General features: G+C 34.7%; 2 protein-coding genes across 2 annotated transcripts; both read left to right on the forward strand.

The window, feature by feature from the left end:
* Window positions 1–1,888: 1,888 nt before the first annotated feature.
* Window positions 1,889–6,365, forward strand: LOC127852448 (fibropellin-3-like). Its single transcript, XM_052386403.1, has 8 exons — window positions 1,889–1,901; window positions 2,032–2,145; window positions 2,474–2,587; window positions 3,909–4,022; window positions 4,364–4,477; window positions 4,673–4,786; window positions 5,227–5,339; window positions 6,351–6,365. The coding sequence occupies exons 1-8, from the start codon at window positions 1,889–1,891 to the stop codon at window positions 6,363–6,365; spliced, it is 711 nt and encodes a 236-aa protein (XP_052242363.1).
* Window positions 6,366–7,458: 1,093 nt separating this feature from the next.
* LOC127852449 (fibropellin-3-like) lies at window positions 7,459–18,362 on the forward strand. Its single transcript, XM_052386404.1, has 7 exons — window positions 7,459–7,576; window positions 8,390–8,503; window positions 10,114–10,227; window positions 10,755–10,868; window positions 11,450–11,563; window positions 11,911–12,028; window positions 18,299–18,362. Exons 1-7 carry the CDS (start codon window positions 7,459–7,461, stop codon window positions 18,360–18,362), a joined length of 756 nt encoding a protein of 251 aa, XP_052242364.1.
* The last annotated feature ends 899 nt before the right edge of the window (window positions 18,363–19,261 follow it).

A 19,261-nucleotide genomic window follows, 5' to 3' on the forward strand; every position in this document is an offset into this window, starting at 1 on the left:
TGTATATAAAGTTAATTGCGTGTGTGTTTGTTTGTTGATATGTTTTTCAGTATGTCCGTCCGTTTGTTCGTCCGTTCTATGTTCATTTGTAAAGAAATATATTCTTTCATTTAGTTACTTACTCTGTGACTTATTTAAGTACATAGTAATTAATTTATTCATTCTTTCACTCATGTTTCGCTCTGTTATTTATTGTTTCATTCGTTGTTGTTTTTTTAACTTTTTTATATTGTTATGATTCTTAGATAGTTGTTGAAATAGTCATTGATTCGTTTGAAAATGATTTTATATCCAGAAAATCGAGAATATGAGCGCATATAATTAACAATGGTTTAAGTACAATGTTCACTTTTTTGTCACTCTTGATAAGTCGTTGATTGAACAGTATGTGATATATACATTTAACATCAACATATTTTACATCAAATGGAATATTGAGAAGGAATATATATATATTTGTTATTCCCATCCTAACTTTTAGAAGTAAGCGTGCAACGATAATTAATACGTTTCACAAACATTTGTAACTAAAACGGGATAAAATATCAGCAAAATCTTGTTCGTACAAGCAACATGACCTTTCTAAACCGACGCGTATTGACTAAACATCAGCACATTAAATTTCAAAACTCGAATTTAGATAATATGTGTGTCGTTTACATTAAGATTATTGTAATATGTTCTCTTGGAGATCGATCAATAGTATCCATAAACTTAAAATTTAAAAATAAAACAAAATGACTAAAAGTGTAAAAAAAAAAAACAATGCCATATCAAAATATGTTCTATGTTCGTTTAGCATGCGCAGTCGGCGGGACCGAATGTGATGCATTCCCAAACTCAGTATGTGATACTGCAAATAGCCTTGTCTGCGTCTGCCCAGGTGCACTAGGCTACATTGCGAATGGTAACAGGACTAGATGTGATTATAGTAAGTATATATTAATCGCCTAAGTGTCATGTATTTGATGTTGTTCTTGATACCTATGTTTAACGTGATACTAAACATCACGCACTTTAACCGATACCTACAAAAACAACAAATTAATTCTGTATGTTTCGTTGCATATAAGGTTATGGCGCACTGACGAGTCCAGCGGGCGGAACAGTGTCAACTACCGCAACAATAACCGGTGGTGTTGCTACATACGCATGCAACCCCGGTTTTATACTAAACGGCGTGAATACCAGAACGTGCGTATTGAACTCTGGGTGGTCCAATACAGCACCGACGTGCCTAACAGGTTATTTTTCTTTGTAAACATGATGCAAGGTCACTTGTTATTACATTAATTGCATTGATACTTTTTCAACGGATACATTGAATCGAAAACGATATTTTAAATGTTAGATTCCAATAAGTAAGTGTAAAATACGTATTTGCAAGCATCGCAACATAATGTGTTTTAGTCGACTCAAAGGCATTGATGTATATCAGATTATGTTGTTTTGTTTTTAATTAAAATAGGTATGCGTCTGTTTGTGATTGTGCGACTTTGGAAAGTATCCTGGATATATACATTCAGGAAGCCGTATATTTTAACATTTTAGGCAAATTAAATGATGACTGCTCTGTCAAAACTGATTTATGTGCAAACATCGCAAATGGGAATTGTTTGGTTGGATCGTGCACGTGTAATGCCGGTTACCAAGACGATGGTACTACAAAGAATTGCACAGGTAACTTACATCCTCTATGAAATGAAACCCTGTGTCCAACTGTCTCAACCATTTATGCAATCAAGATGACAAATGTAACTAAGTGAATGAATTTATCAATTCATCGAATCCAACAACATTAAATGTTATTCATGATAACTTGTTTGATAAATTACATTTTCAACTCGGATAAAGTACTTATTATTATGTATAAGTTAAATACTCTTAAATGGAAAACCATGGTATTTTGTTGGTCAACGTTTAGTGTATTAAATATCCGAAAATATGGAGTCATGCTACATAAATACTCTCATAATCAATTCCCCAGAACCAAGACATTAAAAAGCAAATGAAATAATGACTTCCTTACAGATATCAACGAATGCGTTTCTGATCCTTGCTTAAACGATGCCGCATGTGTCAACGGTTTGGCAAAATACACGTGCCAGTGTGCAGTTGGTTGGACCGGAACGAACTGTGAAACTGGTATAATGTTCCGACAGTCTTATTTGACTAGCGAATGTTTAACAGTAGATGACTGCTCACATATTTTCTTTCTTTTAATGCACTACATCATCAAAATGTGTTTTCTTTGTGTTTCTTTATGCAGCAAACTTTAGTCAAAACCCACAAACAAATCACACATTATTAAAAATAGTTAATATTGTTGATTCATACCTTATTGTATTTCAGAAGAGCTTACATTCTGTTCCTTATAATCATAGAACTCCAGAATTCAAAATCAAACCATGGTATAACAAGATATTGTATATTTCAATCATTCACTAGTAGAGATGTATATATTATGTTTCAGACATTAACGAATGCGCAAGCGTACCATGTAGGAACGGTGCTACCTGCACACACGGTCTGGACGCCTACCAATGTACATGTGCACCCGGGTACTCGGGAGTTAACTGCGATACAGGTCGTGAAAGTGTTGTTATTAGTTCAATTTGCTTGTTTTAAGTTCTGCAATTGATAAAACAATCATGTTATCTTTGTTATAATGCGCTTTATTACCAGAATATATTAATTGTAAAGTTATGACTGTGAAATAATAGCTCATCAAGTTTTGTTACGTTGATTATACTATTTATATTATGAACGCTGTTTTTCGGAATTTCACACTGTCGATGTTCTGTAATCCCTTAGATTCATACAAAGATTAATTTTGAAAACGATGCTGGAAGTATGCAGTCATTTTTACTTTTGCGTTGCACCAACGTCTTTTTTAAAGTCATAAAAATGAGAACCGCTAAAAAAACTTTTTTTTCAGGATAACTGTTACATCAAGCAATCTTTGATATATTTGTTCTCGCCCGTTGTTTAAAAATAAATATCTTTATTAATGTTCGATCATGTTTCATGTATTTGCTTTATATTTTGAAATAAGTGATATTTTCTTTGTTTTAATCGCTTATTCCACCTATATTTGTAAATTAAGAGGTAAAGTAGAAAATAAAGTAATGTTTTGTCACCCTTGCATCGTTTATACAGTTAAGCGATATTCAAAACAGGCACACAAAGGTCAAAACGTAAAACTGATTCAGTTAAACACGGTATGCTGATGATTGTATATGATTATTTTAACAATTCGTCTCCACAATTAGCAAGCACAAAGAGGTTTAATATCGTTTATATTTCAAATCGTTTAACAATGTGGCGTTAGTATTTGGCTGTCAACAATACAGATTATAATTATTCGATACGTAATTGTTTAATAGTGCCCTTTGACATGATCAGTTATGAAACATGAAACTTTGATTGGAGTATAATGCAAACGCTTGTTTCATAGTAGCGTGGTTTATCTTTTAGTCATCTAAGTTTATAAATTGAACATTTTGGGTAATGTTTTTGAATATTCAAATATGAAAATATCCTTTCTTATTCTGTCATCCGATAGAAGTATATACATGGTGTAAAGTTTTCCATATTTGTTAAGAACCATGAAGTTAATTTAATTTATGTTAAACAATATGCCAAGATCAGCCTAATTGCTTATTATGTTTGTGTTTATTAGTAAGGACTTTTTTTCCAAAAGACGTTGACCATGATATGTTCTTGAAATGTGTATTCCTAGCGGCATATATTGATTTGCATTAAAAAGTTTGTGATTTTTTTTAAGCAGATAATAAATTATAAAGTGCTATAAATGCTAATATTGTACAAGTCAAATGTCTAATACAAAAATATAAGTACATGTTTTTGTAAGCTTAATTCATTTATTGTGTTAATATTCGTGCTAGATATCAATGAGTGTACTTCCAATCCATGTGTTAACGGCGCCACGTGTGTAGATGCCATCAACGGCTTTAATTGCGTGTGTGTGTCCGGATATACGGGAGCCCAGTGCCAGACCGGTAGGTATCTTCTAGAACATGGGGGACTGGTCGTATCGATATTAAGCTTTGGGTGTAAATACACATCCCATCTGTTTTACTGGTCTTATTTGCATAACAGAATACATCTACGATTACATAGATATTAAATAACCGGGGACTGATTATTCGTAAAAAATTGAAATCTAATAAATATAGTGTGTTGTTCAGAATGAGTCAACTCAGTTCTAGTTGGTATAGATTATTTTAGACGTTATTAAACTCAATTGTTAACATCCGACTTTGAGAGATTCGTTTTTAAATCATTGGCCGTATGCCGTTCTGTTTACAATAAAGCTTACACTGGGTCGTGCTTATTTCAGATATAAATGAATGTGCAACAGTTACTTGCGAAAACGGGGCGACTTGTGATGACCTTATTAACGCCTACAGATGCAGATGCGTTACTGGGTTCACTGGAAATCTATGTCAAACAAGTAGGTTGTGTGCCTAAGCACTGCTTAATGTTAACCGAATATTACTGAGTCGCCGTTTTAAAAGTAATATTCAAAGGTAAATGTATCATATTCTAGAATACTATATAATAAAACTATATTTAATAGTTATATTAAATATTTTTGTTTCAATTATCTTGCAGGAACTAACACTACTTATTGCATTTAAATTACTAGATATAAACGATTGCATTGGAATCGTCTGCAACAATGGCGGTACATGTGTCGATCAAGTGAACAACTACGCATGCAACTGTGTGTCCGGGTACAGTGGAAGTCACTGTAACACAAGTAAGTCAGTGTGTTAATGCATATAAATATTGCAGCCCCTTGATTTTAACGGAATCCTACAAGTGTCACCAAATAGACCCGAATGGGACAGTGCACATTAGGGAAGACCGATGTAAGCAGTGGTCAATAAGGAAGTTTAGAACGATGTACGCTTCTTGACCTGGAGAGCTCTAAGAAAAAAAAACATGTACGCTTCTTGACAAGATGAGGTCTAAGAAAAACATGTTCATGTTTGTATTTGAAGGCATGCATAAGTTAGAACACCAAGTCATTATGCATAACGTATATTGCTGCTTTTTGTCAATAAAAGTAAACGTCCTTTTTGACCATTACTATATCTTTGAATCGCTTGCTGTGTAAATAACAATACAATTATTGTAATATTTGCATAATATTGGCATAACAAAATTATGAGTTCACGTTATAATGTATGGTTTCAGATATTAATGACTGTATCTCAATCACATGCGCGAACAATGGCACCTGCATTGACAAAATCAATAGCTTCAACTGCGCTTGCGCACCAGGATGGACTGGAACGCTTGCCAGACGGGTAAGATATGCAATTAATTTATGTAAATAACACATATGCTATTCTTGAACATGGCAAAACGTGTTACAATAAAATTATGGTTGAAAAGGCAAAATGATGTGAGCATCCAAGATGGTATTAGTTTTTGTTATTTTTGGCCGACACGACCTGGAGATTTAACAGTTGTATTATAATTTAAACCTCTTACTGTTTTCACATAACAAACTTCCTTTGTATGAATCGTGCCTATAAATGCATTCTTTGAAAAAAAGAACTGCGTACCACAATTTTTGGAAAAAGACTTTGTTCAGTAGAAAGCGCAATATAGGTTTATGAAGTTGGCTGATATATCTTCATCAGATGATCAAATCGATTTCTTTGTAAAACAATATTCCTTTACATCATTTAGATATGTAATATTGCATTTTAGTTGACAATAGATAGCAGCTTTTTGAGTTAATGTACTGCGATTTGTGATACATTTAAATGAATGACTACATTTTAATTAAATAATATGCAACCACGGTTGACATCTCATTTTTTTGCGCGTAGATTGGTGCTTGCAGAGAGCTAACATGGCATATTGATTTTTTTTTTTAACTTATGTATTTTAGCTCGATTGCATAACAAGCCTAAGCTTATATGAAATGCTCTCGAGTCCGTTTTCCTTGGTGTCTATGGGGGAGATCTATAGAACGCTCCCACAGTGGGGATCGAACCCGTGACCTCCCGATCGCTAGGCGGACACCATATCCACTACACCACGGCGATCTTAGATATTGATTTTAGAAACAAAAGATCATATGTTCTGAAGTATTTGTCTGATATTCGTGAACTTTAATCACCAACAATGAAGCATACCAACTAAAGGTACATAAAGATTTGATTGATATTGTTTTCATACATTAAAATCGAATGGAACTTAATTGTATTATACAAACACTCGAACAATCATAATTATATTTTACGGAATATGTAAGTGTTTAAATACATACAACATATTGTCAATAGTGGACTTTCGCTTATTTTCAGCCGGTACATGTGTGATTGATAAAAAAATGACATTAATCCTTGAAATGTGTATTGTTATGCAATCGTCAATGATCTGAAATATGTTGCCGTTCAAAAATGAATATGACGAAAGTGCGCAATACGAAAATGTTGCTTGAACCTAGGGGTTTTCTGAGTTCCGAATAATATATATTAAAATGTATAATACACGTTTCAGTTAATATGTGTATTTGGTTTTACTTTTGCACTCTTTTTCTGACTTGAATCATGCCTCTGCAGTATTTACTGGGGTTACATATTCTTCAAGTTGAGTGCATCGCTGATTGGAACTGATACATTGATGGTAATATATTGTTGCATACACGTTAGTGTCGTATGCATTATTTAAAGCAATGCATGCTGTATTACCAGATGTTGACGAATGTAACAGCAATGCCTGCACAAACAATGCCACCTGCGTTGATGTACTTAGTGGGTACACGTGCCAGTGTCAGGATGGATACACTGGATCGTTTTGTCAAACGGGTGAGTGATAGCATCGATCATGAACAATATTATTTCGAATAACACCAAAATATTTACATATATATGTAGGTGTGTTGTTATATTTTGTATCGCCTAGTAGGCAAATGTGTTCTCGTGTGTGAGTAGCACAGACGTTCAAGTCGATTCCAATATTAATTTATAATATACATTATTAAAAAGCACCACATTAGAGAGTTGTTCTTCTATTTTGATAAAGTAATGTTAATGTCCTAACTGTCTTTAGAAAAAAATATTCATTAAAACACATGTTTACCTTGGTTTAGAAATAAATGAGTGCGACTCCAATCCGTGTTTGAATGGCGGCGCGTGTGCGAATCTGGTTAACAAGCACACCTGCACATGTATAGCAGGCTTTACTGGATCAACTTGCGGAACAAGTAAGTGTGATGAATATTCGAAAATATTGCTTGCGCAATCGGTCATTATTATGCATAACGGAACATGTATGCCTTATGAATGTCAAATAAATGGAGGATACTAATTGTGTAACATGCAATTTATGTAAATATATCGTACTCACATTATTTTTCCTAAGTATATGTGTTGCGTAAACTGTATATATATATTTATGTGCATGTTTTACATGACAGATATCGACAACTGCTCTCCCGACCCCTGCGCACGTGGAACATGTGTTGACAAGGTCAATGATTATAGCTGCACGTGTCCGCCGGGTTATGAAGGAAAGACATGCAGTGGCAGTACGTATCCTGCTGCGTTAGCATCTCTGACATACCTGATTTACCTTAACGTTTTGTATACTATAAACATTATCACCATGCTCGATTATAGATCATTATTTTATCATTAAGTATGATCATAAGTTTGATAATCGTTATCATCATCTTCGTCATTATCAACACCAGCAGCGAAATCGTTGTTGTGGAAAGTATGCATCATCATATTAATTAAGCAGCAGCGGCAGCAGCATAATCGTCATCTTAATCATCATTATCATCAACAATCCCAGCGTCGCCGTCGACGTCGTCACTACATATATGATTATCATCATTACCGCCATTATAATTAGTATTGCCAAAATGTTTTATTGCTACCTGTTATATCACACTCTTAAATACCAACAGCATCGTCATTATCAATAGCAGAAAACGCTAGTTTTCACTGTAAGATAACGTTTGAAACTGCCCAAGTTATGTAAAAATATCGCATATGGAAATATTTGCTATCAAATCTATTTAGTTTTGACAACATTCTTGTAAAAGATAAACCTTAAAGTTCGATGAAATACATAATTTAATAAATGGATGTCATCATTCAGTTTCCAATATACGTATTATTTATAACGCTCACTTCCGCTGAGAGAGGATACATCTATGTATTGATAAGTGTCGCTACAATGTGACCCAAGCGGGATACCAATTCACAAGGATATAATCCATGGGATTGTACATTGTGTGTGTGTTGGGGCGGGGTTGGAGGTTCAAATTCAAAGTCACTAGATATATGCGCGTATATCTGGCAGAGTATGCTGTTATGTTGTATGAATATTGCAGATATTAACGAGTGTTCCAGCCTGCCGTGTCAAAACAATGGGACATGTAACGACTTAGTCAACTCGTTCTCATGCAGCTGTGCCCCAGGCTATACTGGCCCAACGTGCGCAGCAGGTATGTGAACGCAGCCAACAAGAATATTGCACCTATCATGAATTCTCTGAGAGTTGAGTGGCTTATTTGAACAATGAAAATTGTATAACAACTTCCGAGGGGTTTAACCAGTCTAAGCTAAGCATAATTCTTTTAGTTGCCTATATAAGAGATAGTGTGCATTCCTTTTGAGTTAGATGAACGCTTTATGGCATTGATTTTAGATTACACCAAAGTCGACCCCGAGCATCTGGCCCGATCGGAATGCCAAACTGCCACCGCCCTTAGCCTATTAGAATACATTGATAGGTGCATTAACGGTGGCCTATACGATTTGAAGGGACCTTTTCACGTTTTGGTATATTGACCGATTCAAATAAATGTTTCAGATTAGCAAATTTTCGTTGTAGTTATGATATTTTTGAGGAAACAGTAATACTGAAAATTCACCATGCTCTAAAATGTCCATTATATGCATCTTTTGACGAATTAAAAACATGCAAATTATAAAGAGTTGCAACGCAAACGATTGCATAATTTGAAGAGTTCTGTTTTTGTCGCTATATTTTGTGACACTACGAGGATTGCTTATATAAAGTATAAAATACATCACTCATTGTATGAGCGCGGATGGTCGATTGGTCTAAGCGATAGACTTTTACCCGTGGGGTCAGTGGTTTGAGTCCAGTTGAGGTTTACTTTTTTTGTTTTTTAAATTTTATTCTTGTTTTTTTCTGGAGCTTTTTAGAACCAATAGTTACATTTATCTTTTATAAAGCATTTAATGACAAACTTCAATAAGTGCCAAAACTGTGAAAAGGTCCCTTTAATTTATAAGTATTTTTTAGCTAATTGCCGCGAGTTGCGATGGTTGATTCACCCCATGATTGACCGACATTGGGGGATGTTGTCAAGCTCTGTATAATTTGAGTTTAGTTTGATAGTCGTTTATGCATTTGTATTGAAAGTGTTCAAAAATAAAGTACACTTGTGTTTTATGGCATATTTATAAAAGCGTTTATATATTGTTAGGCTGTACAGATACATTTATTGACTTCAAGTTGTGACCTTGACCGTGATGGGTCTTTACCGCTTCATGCAGAAGGCATATTGCTTCTTTGTGATGAACATTGATAGATAAAAGTAAAATGAGCAACACATGTTTGCCAAGTCGCAAGAGATCCGTGTAAGGGTATAGTCGATTTGGAGCAGACACAAAAAATGAAACGGAAATGGATGCTTAACAATTCCCTGTGACTGTTGACCTTAAGAGCGAAAGGCCCATGCCTTCAGAACATATCGAATTTACCTGAATGGTCGAGCCAAAATTCACGACAATCCTTCCAAAATTTACTAGATGTGGAACGGACGCAAAAATCGGAACTGAAAATTTGGCCTTCAATTGTGATAATGGCCTTGAGCCGCCTTGACTAATTCAAGGACGTCGACTCAGTGTCGTAAACATTGGTGCCACGTTAGTGAAAATCCGTAAATGGCAGGTTTGGAGTGGTAAGGCAAAATACTACGGACGGACGTACAGACAAATAAAAGTATATGAATTGTTCACGAAATATATATTTCCTATATGATTTGTTTCTAATGTTACTTGCAATTCTGACTTATTTCTTCAGACATCAACGAGTGTTTGACGAAACAGTGCCAGAATGGAGCCACTTGTGTGGACCTGGTGAATGCTTACGTGTGTCAGTGCGTGGCTGGGTACACGGGAAGCAACTGTGAGACGGGTATGTGAATATATATGTCTAGAGACGGATATGTGTATGTCGTGAGACGGGTATGATAATTTGTGTGAATCTGCCAATCAGATCACTTAATTAGAGTATCATTATGTCGTTTGTACTTTGTTACATGCACATATGTTGGTGTCTTGGGTGGCAAAGTAATGTATTGTTATAGTTATATCTGTCATAGATTTGTTGCTCTTTGGCACGTTTCCCAAAATATGACTCTATCATTTTGTTTAAGTGTGAACATATTGAATGTCTCAGAAGAACATTCTGAACTTAAAGTCAATGACAATTGCATAACCCGTTACTGAACAGACTTGATTTAAAGATTTAAAGGTTATAAGATATTGAGATTCCAATGGGCCTTTCTCATGTTTTGCGCTCGACAATACAGCGCCAATTTGTTTCATCGAACCTAACCCCCTAAACTTGTTTCTTACAAATTAGTCATGTTTTATAAGCCGTTACTACTTTAGTCTCATTATATTGTTTTAATTACTTTTCACATCTGTTTTTCTTTTTAGACGTCAACGAATGTTCTCCCAACCCGTGTCAGAACGGAGCCACGTGCGCGCATAGTATCAACAACTACACGTGCACGTGTGTAGCGGGCTACACCGGGATAAACTGCCAAACTGGTAAGTGTTAACCCATTTATGCCTTGTGGACTCACCCATCATTTTTAATTGGATCATTTTTTTTCCAAAATTAAGGATGTCTAGTATAATTATTTCTATATTTAGAATATTTTTTACAGAAATTCCTTTAAGCAAACAGCGCAGACCCTGATAAAACGCCGCATCATGCGACGTCTCATCTGGGTCTACGCTGTTTGCCAAGGCCTTTTTTGTAGACGCTAGGCATAAATGGGATAATATCTATAACTTGCTATGAAATGTTCAAATCCTGTGTTTATAGCTCGCTCATTTCTGTTGAGACAGAAAACAAAAGTTGCCGTCTCGCTCCTCGGGTATGTCGACGTATTGTACATAACGTTGTTTATAGTATACTAATAAAACATGTAGTAAAATCCTTGTAATATTTTTTCTTCCTTAAACAATGCGGCAGCAAATCCTATTCAACAACGAATTTTGATAAAATTAAAACGTGAACGGCAGTTTAAATTGCACATATATTGCTCATTTCATTTAATTATCATCTCATTTCATAAATTTGTTTAATGGCCTTAATGCAGCAGATGCACATTTTATTTTGTCAGACATCGATGAGTGTTCACCCAGCCCATGTCTCAATGGCGGCCTCTGCTCAAATGAGATCAACAAGTACACGTGCACCTGCACTTCCGGGTACACTGGTATCATCTGCAGGCCAGGTAAAGATTTGAGCGGAGTTTTATGCAGGAATATTTCACTTATAATATAATCCAATACCGTAATGCTGAATAAGAAACTAAGAAGAATGAAGGAAGGAAGAGCTAATGTGTAAAACTTAAAAAATCTAAAAATTAATCTTTAAAAAAAATAATTTTCTTTATTCCAAACTTACAAAAGTTTTGTAGGTAAGAAATTCATAATTTTTGGTTTCGCGTTAGCATCTTAAAATCCGTACTAGTGGTTCGCATAGCAGACCTATACGAGTTCATAACCAACTCTGTGTAAAAATCAGCCATGATCGTGCGGATATTATGCATGTCCGTGTACTTATTGTGGTATTGAACAGCTTTGCTGGGCGATGACTGCAGCGTCCGACCGGCAGTGTGCTCTAACATCCTGAACTCGCAGTGCACGGGAGGCACGTGCCAGTGTTTGACGGGATACGAGAAGACAGGCGAGGCAACGTGCAGCAAGAAAGGTCCATATTTGGACGCTTTTTTATGTGTTTTGTTAGTTTTCTGTGTGATAGCCCGTTGTGTAATAAATGGTGATCGAACGAATATTCGTATGTGCGCGTGCATGTATTAGAAAAACCGTCAAAACTGTCAGATGGTTACATTTAATGGTCAGTCAGACGGGATGGAAACCTAGCGTAGAACTCCCGACTTCTTTTATACGGTGTATTGTAATCGGATATGTATGGTGGCGATTATCTGGTATGATTGTCCGGGGCTGCACATAATCGAATCGCAGTTTACAAAAAAGTGAAAAAGGGGGAAAATGAGTCACGAGCGATAGTCTGGTGTGACAAATCGGGAGACTATTGTATATGTGGACATTTCAATCGGTTGGCGATTGTCCTGGTCGACAAATTTACGAGGTGGCTATTGCAAGTAAGGGCAAAAACCACTGGTCGTCCATTGTCTGGCGGCTGACGTCTAGACCTCTAAAACAGGAAGTACATTTGATGTGACCAGTATTTATTCAAAATAACACTGCCTACTATGTTACTTCAACGTGTAAAATTGATCATGGATCGGATAATAGTCTTGAAAACTTATATAACAGTCTTGACACCTTGTACAGCAGTTTTGAGAAATAATATGACAGTTTGGAAAACTTATATACTTATATCACTTACAAAATGGATTTCCATTTAAAATATTAACACAAACGCGTTGAAAGTATACAGATATGTATCACTAATGATTGTCTATTTCACTGCAATAATATCAAATCTGTTCAATGTTTGCAAGTCCGTATCGGGTCAGAAAATCAATGAATTATTATTCGGAACAAATGCTAATTAACCGTCGGTGGCTGAGTTATTCTCCACCCAAATTTCTGTTAGAAGATAAGTTTCCAAGCAGAGGAACTAAAAGTGCCAGCACCGCGCATAATTACATGACGGTTTGGAAGCATTATTCGAATTATCTTTGAATAATCTGAAAATATTTTGAAAAATATATTTGCTTTCATTGTACGCAGACTGTAAGAGATTATTGTATTCTGATTCAAAACATTTTCAACGTTCTTCTCTAATTATTTTAGACACTGCTTGTACAAATGGTTTATGTTCGTCTACTAGGAAGAAACTTTATTATTGCATGCCATTTAAATACAAACTTAATTAAGGCTTAGCAAATCAAAAACAATACTCGTGTACGCATTATAAACGGACGGTTAAATATACCACGAAATAAATATAAACGACAACGAATGTTTGAAACGTAGGCGAGTTATGTTTTCAAACACTTTTTTGATAACTCCTAACATTTATATACTGAAAATACTACGTATCCCTGTTTGCATAGCAAACACCACCATGCACATGGTCGGTCGAAACGTTTGCAATAAAGCAAAGCGATCGACATAGCATATTGAATCAGACAAAGAAAAAATGTGTGTAATATTCCCATTACAAAATGCCAAATTTAGATTTGTACTGTGATAATAAATGTAGGACATTTATCTGTGATATATCATTCCATTTAACAATGTGTACTTATATGAACTTTATTATTAAGGTTAATGTTTAAAACCTACTTTTTATTAGTAAAAAGCTCTCTATGTCATGCCACCAGCACAAAAGGACCACAATGGAAATAAGAACTGCTCTTTTTTATGTCATCCTTGGTGTTGGTGTGCATGTCATGGTTTATTTAATATCATGTGTTCGACGATTCTGTATTATACATGTTGCTTAATATGTCCATGTATGTGTATTCCATGCCGAAATAAATCAATCAAAAATAATTATAATACGCGGATAACACAGTATAGAACATAACAAAATCGATCTTACGACCCAAATTGAGTATCTATTCAGGCTCAATTAAATCAGAAATATAGTTTCCATAATGACATCTAACATTAAGATAACCCCACGGAGCTTTGTGAGTTTCAGTACGATACCAATTTTGTTATTAATATGCATGCATATTTCAGATACATTCGGTATTTTGTCAAGTTTACCTTAGAGTTGGGAATACGTTTTTGCAGAAAAAATGCTGAATTGAGTGACGTCGCAAATAACTTTCGCATCCGCCCCGATGTCACAGTACCGTTCGGTACTATGATAGCTATGCTATTCCTGTTTGACATGGTTGTGGTTGCAGTTTACATCAAGTACAGATGCCGTGGACGGGTATAATATTTTACATAGTTTTCAAGTTTAAAATAGTATTTAAGAATTCGTTATGATTTTCTTTTGTAAGCTTTTTTAAACGTTATATGGCCTTACCATTGACTGTTGTACATTTTTAGAATCAGTTCATTTGAATGGAACGTTTTAATCGATAGTCTTAGACCTTTACAAACACTCTCTATTTCCTTTTCGCGCATCTTTGAAAGATCAGAACTCTTCCAGAGTGGGGATTTTATCTGTAAACTTGATATCATTGATATCTTAAAACTAGATTTTGTTCGCTTTATTATTATTTTTCAACACTTTATTAAAATTTGTTTTTACAAAAATGAGCCTGTACTGGCGTTTGTGGGAGTACGACATAGAATAAGCATCATGCTAAAGCCGTTTGTGTTTTTAGTGTAACAAACCATTATGTCAATTAATTTCCCTCTGTGAGTTCAAGTCTCGGATTGATGTCCATATAGTACAGACGCTTGGGCTCAAAGTTGCGTTTATGTAACAGATCGTTGTTGATAAAAAAAAACAATAACGAGAATTACGGTAGCACAGATGTGGCATCATTGCAATGTTATCTAAGTCGTTCCAACGATTAAATACACAACCAGTGGGGGTAATCACATGATAGTAAATATGGCGAAGTCCATGCCTAGGCAGGTACTTTCCACTTTTGTATACCCTTTATTATCTGTATTTATCGTGTAATCACTTTCCAGCCATATCAACAAGAAAGTTTCTGGCGTTATTTTCGTGTTAATATTCACTATATATATCGACTTTACTCGCTGCGAAATTTCTAAGCGGGATGATCTAATTACGCTCCACCAAGAAATTTTGCGGGGAGTAAAGTCGAGATATAAAGCGAATAAAACGGAAGAGATATAAAACGAAATAAACACTAACCACTTTTTCACTAATATGGCTGGAAAGTGAGCGTCATTTAAAAATTAAGCAAAATTTATTAAGGGACTACACCAGCGAAAAATAACGGTCCGTGCATGGGCGTCGACATCTTGACTATTACGTGATTACCCCCTCTGATAGCTATCTCGTGAAAACTTCGTTAGTTCCTTAAGGACTTAGCTACTCGTGACAAAGAAATAGCTAATGTTCAAGAGCGACTCAACATGACAAGGAAACGTTTGTGTTACTCTTGGAAACGATATAAATATCTCGTGGCAACAATATATTAAACTCTTAGGTACGACATAATAAGTTTTTTACCAAAATAACTTGTTACTCGAAATACGTTTTGTTAAACGGTGTTTCTAAAGTCCTGTTACGAAAGATTTGCCTTTTTTACAAACGCGACGTTGAAAGCTTTTCTAAATGCACGTATTTAACGGTTTATTCCGTCATTACCATGAGTTATCCATCCCCACCCAGGAGTATATAAGTCGATTGCAATACTTGCGAAGGCCTAACCACAGTCGTTCCTAAGACTTTCTAAGTCGTGTGGACACGTTATACATCTATCTCTTAATCACGACGCAATAAGGATTTGATCAGGCTCGGATCGGCTGATTATGTGACTCGAAGACAATTTCCTCTGTTGGTAGCTTTTATTCAGAGCTGGATTGTTGTTTTCCTAAAATATCTTCAGTCACTAAGATGTCGGTTGCTTTAATTTATTTTACCAAGAAGATGTTTTAATATTGGGAAAGGCACTAACCAAATCATATTGTTTGAGGTTGCAGCATCCGTGGTGTCCCGATTTCGATCCCCACTATGGTAGCGTTTGGTTGGTCATTTTAGGCATTCACACTGGGTTTACTCACAAGTAGTCGTGCTAAGCTGAAAAAGTAAAATTAATAGAATTTAGGTCAAATAATAAATAATTTACTTACAAACTACATAATTATTATTCTTGTTCTTATTAACCATCTGTGAATTTTCAGGGAAAGCGTTGGATTTATACAAACACATCCATACAGAATTCCAATTTCGACTTGGAATCGTCCGTTACCAATTCAATGCAATACTCTGCGAAACATCGAGATGCGAGAGAGAAAGCAAAACGGGGCTCTGTGCGAAGTCCTCGAATGGGCTCTGCAAAATCCATTCATTTATCAAATTATATTGGATATTGATTACTGCCACTTATAATTTAAAGTGGACATGCTAATAAGTACCCGCATATTATGTATATCTATGTTTCCTTATGGATAAGTATACAAGTATCGTGTTTTACTCATAAGTGTGCTTGATATTGTGTACTTCTTAAATGCAGTAAAAGTGCTTTAGCATTTTTGTGAACTATTTTATTCGCTAACATTATGAATTTATATTATATAAAAACTATGTACTTTTATAGCAACATGGAGTTAATACGTATGATTGTTCATCTGTTTGTCGCATTTTTGTCGTAAGATGTTCATGTTTAGTACTTGCGGTATGGGGTATTCATATTCTATTGTAAAAGTAAATAGAGCTTTAAAATCGTCTTTTGACACTAGCAGTTCCGGAAAGAAGGTATTGCTTTTCAGTTGTGAACAGACGATTACAATTTTATTTTTAAGATTAACACTAACGACAAAGGGAATCGCTAGGTAGCATTTAAAATCACTTTTAAAACTGAATAGTGCTAAGAACGTGATAAGACTTTGCTTGTGTACAAAATGTCTCAAAGAAGAATTTCGCCTTGTCGATAGTTTAATATATATATGTTTCATGTACCAAAACAATAACTAATCATACCGTCGCGAGTCTGCAACATCTACGAGACCTAATCAACACTTATATCTAAGTTATATTATTTTTCACGTCGTTTTGTAAGGTTAGATTTTATCAGATGGTGATAATTATATGCACACTTATCTAACTGATTGTATTTTGGTAATCAAATTGTTATATTTTTTGTTCACATAAATATTTAACAATGATACGTAATGCCAACAAAAGGGACAGAACGTTATTGTTAACGCTGCTTTTCACTGGTTGGCAAGTAGCTTTCCTGCGCAGTTTCCTTGCTAATTACGAAGATGTTTTAATATAAATATTCTGTTTTAAGACGATTAAATTGTCTTAAAGTGTATGTTCATTGATCAATTGTGTAAACTGATATTTAACCGAAGCTGGACTACACCCAGCATGACAAGCACTAAATCACCAAGGATACCATCTGTCTGCACACTATTTATGGCTTTTGAGTGTTGTTTGTTTTGTACAACTCTTACTTCTTAGAAAAGCAAATTTAAAAATCTATTTTAATCATGTTCTTGTGACGTTCATACATTGTATGCGCGACCGTTTAAAGATAAATTATATTCATAAAAAAACACTGTTGTTAATGTTCGCCCAAACTGGCATACATAATTATGAATAATTCATGATTTCTAAAGACATTTCGGTTTAAATTGATGACAAAAACCATAAAAGGACAAACACTTAATTAAGTTTATCAATGTTTAAATGTGTCCATTTTAAACATTTGATGTACACATTAAATACTGAAGGAGACTAAGAACACATGTGACTGTTTATATTGCAAGTACAATGCCTATTTACACATAGAAAAGTTCCTAAAACGTACAGCGTAAACTGAATTCGAAATACGCTAGTTATATTACATGTTCGTACATTAAGCGGTAAAATGTCTAACTCTTCAAGGGACTATGTTTTTAAAACAAGTACTACACCAAAAGAATCGGCTATATGTGTCTTTGTTATTAAACTCGTTCTCGTTCTCCTCACAGAAACATGATTCGAATTCATCATAAGAAAGGAATTACACACATAATTATATCATAACAAAAATTAACTTTAACAGTATCGCAAGACTGTATATCCAAACATGTATTTACTAGTCGTAGACAAAACTAGAAAACAAAGTTAAAATATCTATAACACAACAAAAACACTTTCAAGTGGCATTAGATCATGCAATACACACCGTGTTCCGCCGTCTAGTAATCCAATGCCCCACCAGAAATGTTACCGTGAAAATGATCAGATCAAGGGAAGTAAACGTATTCGCGTTTGCAGCGAAACGTCTTGGTATTGTTAGCTCCCCTTTTTGATAATTTAATGTTGAAAGCCTGGCAGAATGCAGATATTACTAAACGTGTGCGTTTTGTACTTCTTTCAGAAAACGTCTCATATATCTGACAAAGATTATTGTAGAAGAACGACCTGGTAGCATTCACACTTAAACCCGATCATAAAGCAAGGTTCGTTTAATGTCAATGAAAACTTGTGTAGAAATGATCCGGACAAGAAAGCGAACAGAAATGACGAATGCACGGGCAGACAAAATGTGGACTTTCAGAATAATTGATTGTTTATATGTGAGTTTGATTTGTATATTAAACGTACTAAGTAAGTAATTTTAGAGTAATGACATTGAGTAAAATAAATGTGTTAAAAAGTTAAGAATATATATCTTTATTTGCAATGAAATGCCAAATATACGAGTCCTAAGATTGTTTATTCTCACCGATGTAGATGTGTGTTTATTCAAGACTAAACACAGTCAACCTATGTGGCATTTGACATGTCAACATTATCGTAAAAACAGTTCTGTTGCATCAAACTAACGGATTAGATTGCTCACTATTGTGTTAGGCGATGGGATCTGTGTTTTGAATTGACCAGCTTGAATTATTCGTGTAGTATGAATATGTTAACATTGAGATTGAGGAGAGTTTTATGTTTTATAAATACATCAAATAAGTGATGTAAATCCATATCTGATATTAAGAACATTAATTTGGATTAGTTGAATATTAAGATATATACACACTGGGGTGAAAAGTAAGTCAAATAATGTAGAGACAAATGACGTGAAAACAAAAAACAAATGAGTTTGTCCAGAATATATTTAATCTCTATAGAAACAAATATAAAATACTATCGGAGTTGGTAATCCTGAATTCATTCAAATAGTTATATGATACAAAAGGCAAAGAAGAATCAACGAAATCATTTCTAAAATTAAGTTTTTACATTAAACATTATTAAATAGTACATAAATCTTAACATTCCAATATTTGCGATTTGTAAAATAAAATACGAATATATTTTAGTTTTCAGAAGATTTGCGGTTTTGCAA

Source organism: Dreissena polymorpha, chromosome 12 (assembly GCF_020536995.1).
Source record: "Dreissena polymorpha isolate Duluth1 chromosome 12, UMN_Dpol_1.0, whole genome shotgun sequence".
NCBI lineage: Eukaryota > Metazoa > Mollusca > Bivalvia > Myida > Dreissenidae > Dreissena > Dreissena polymorpha.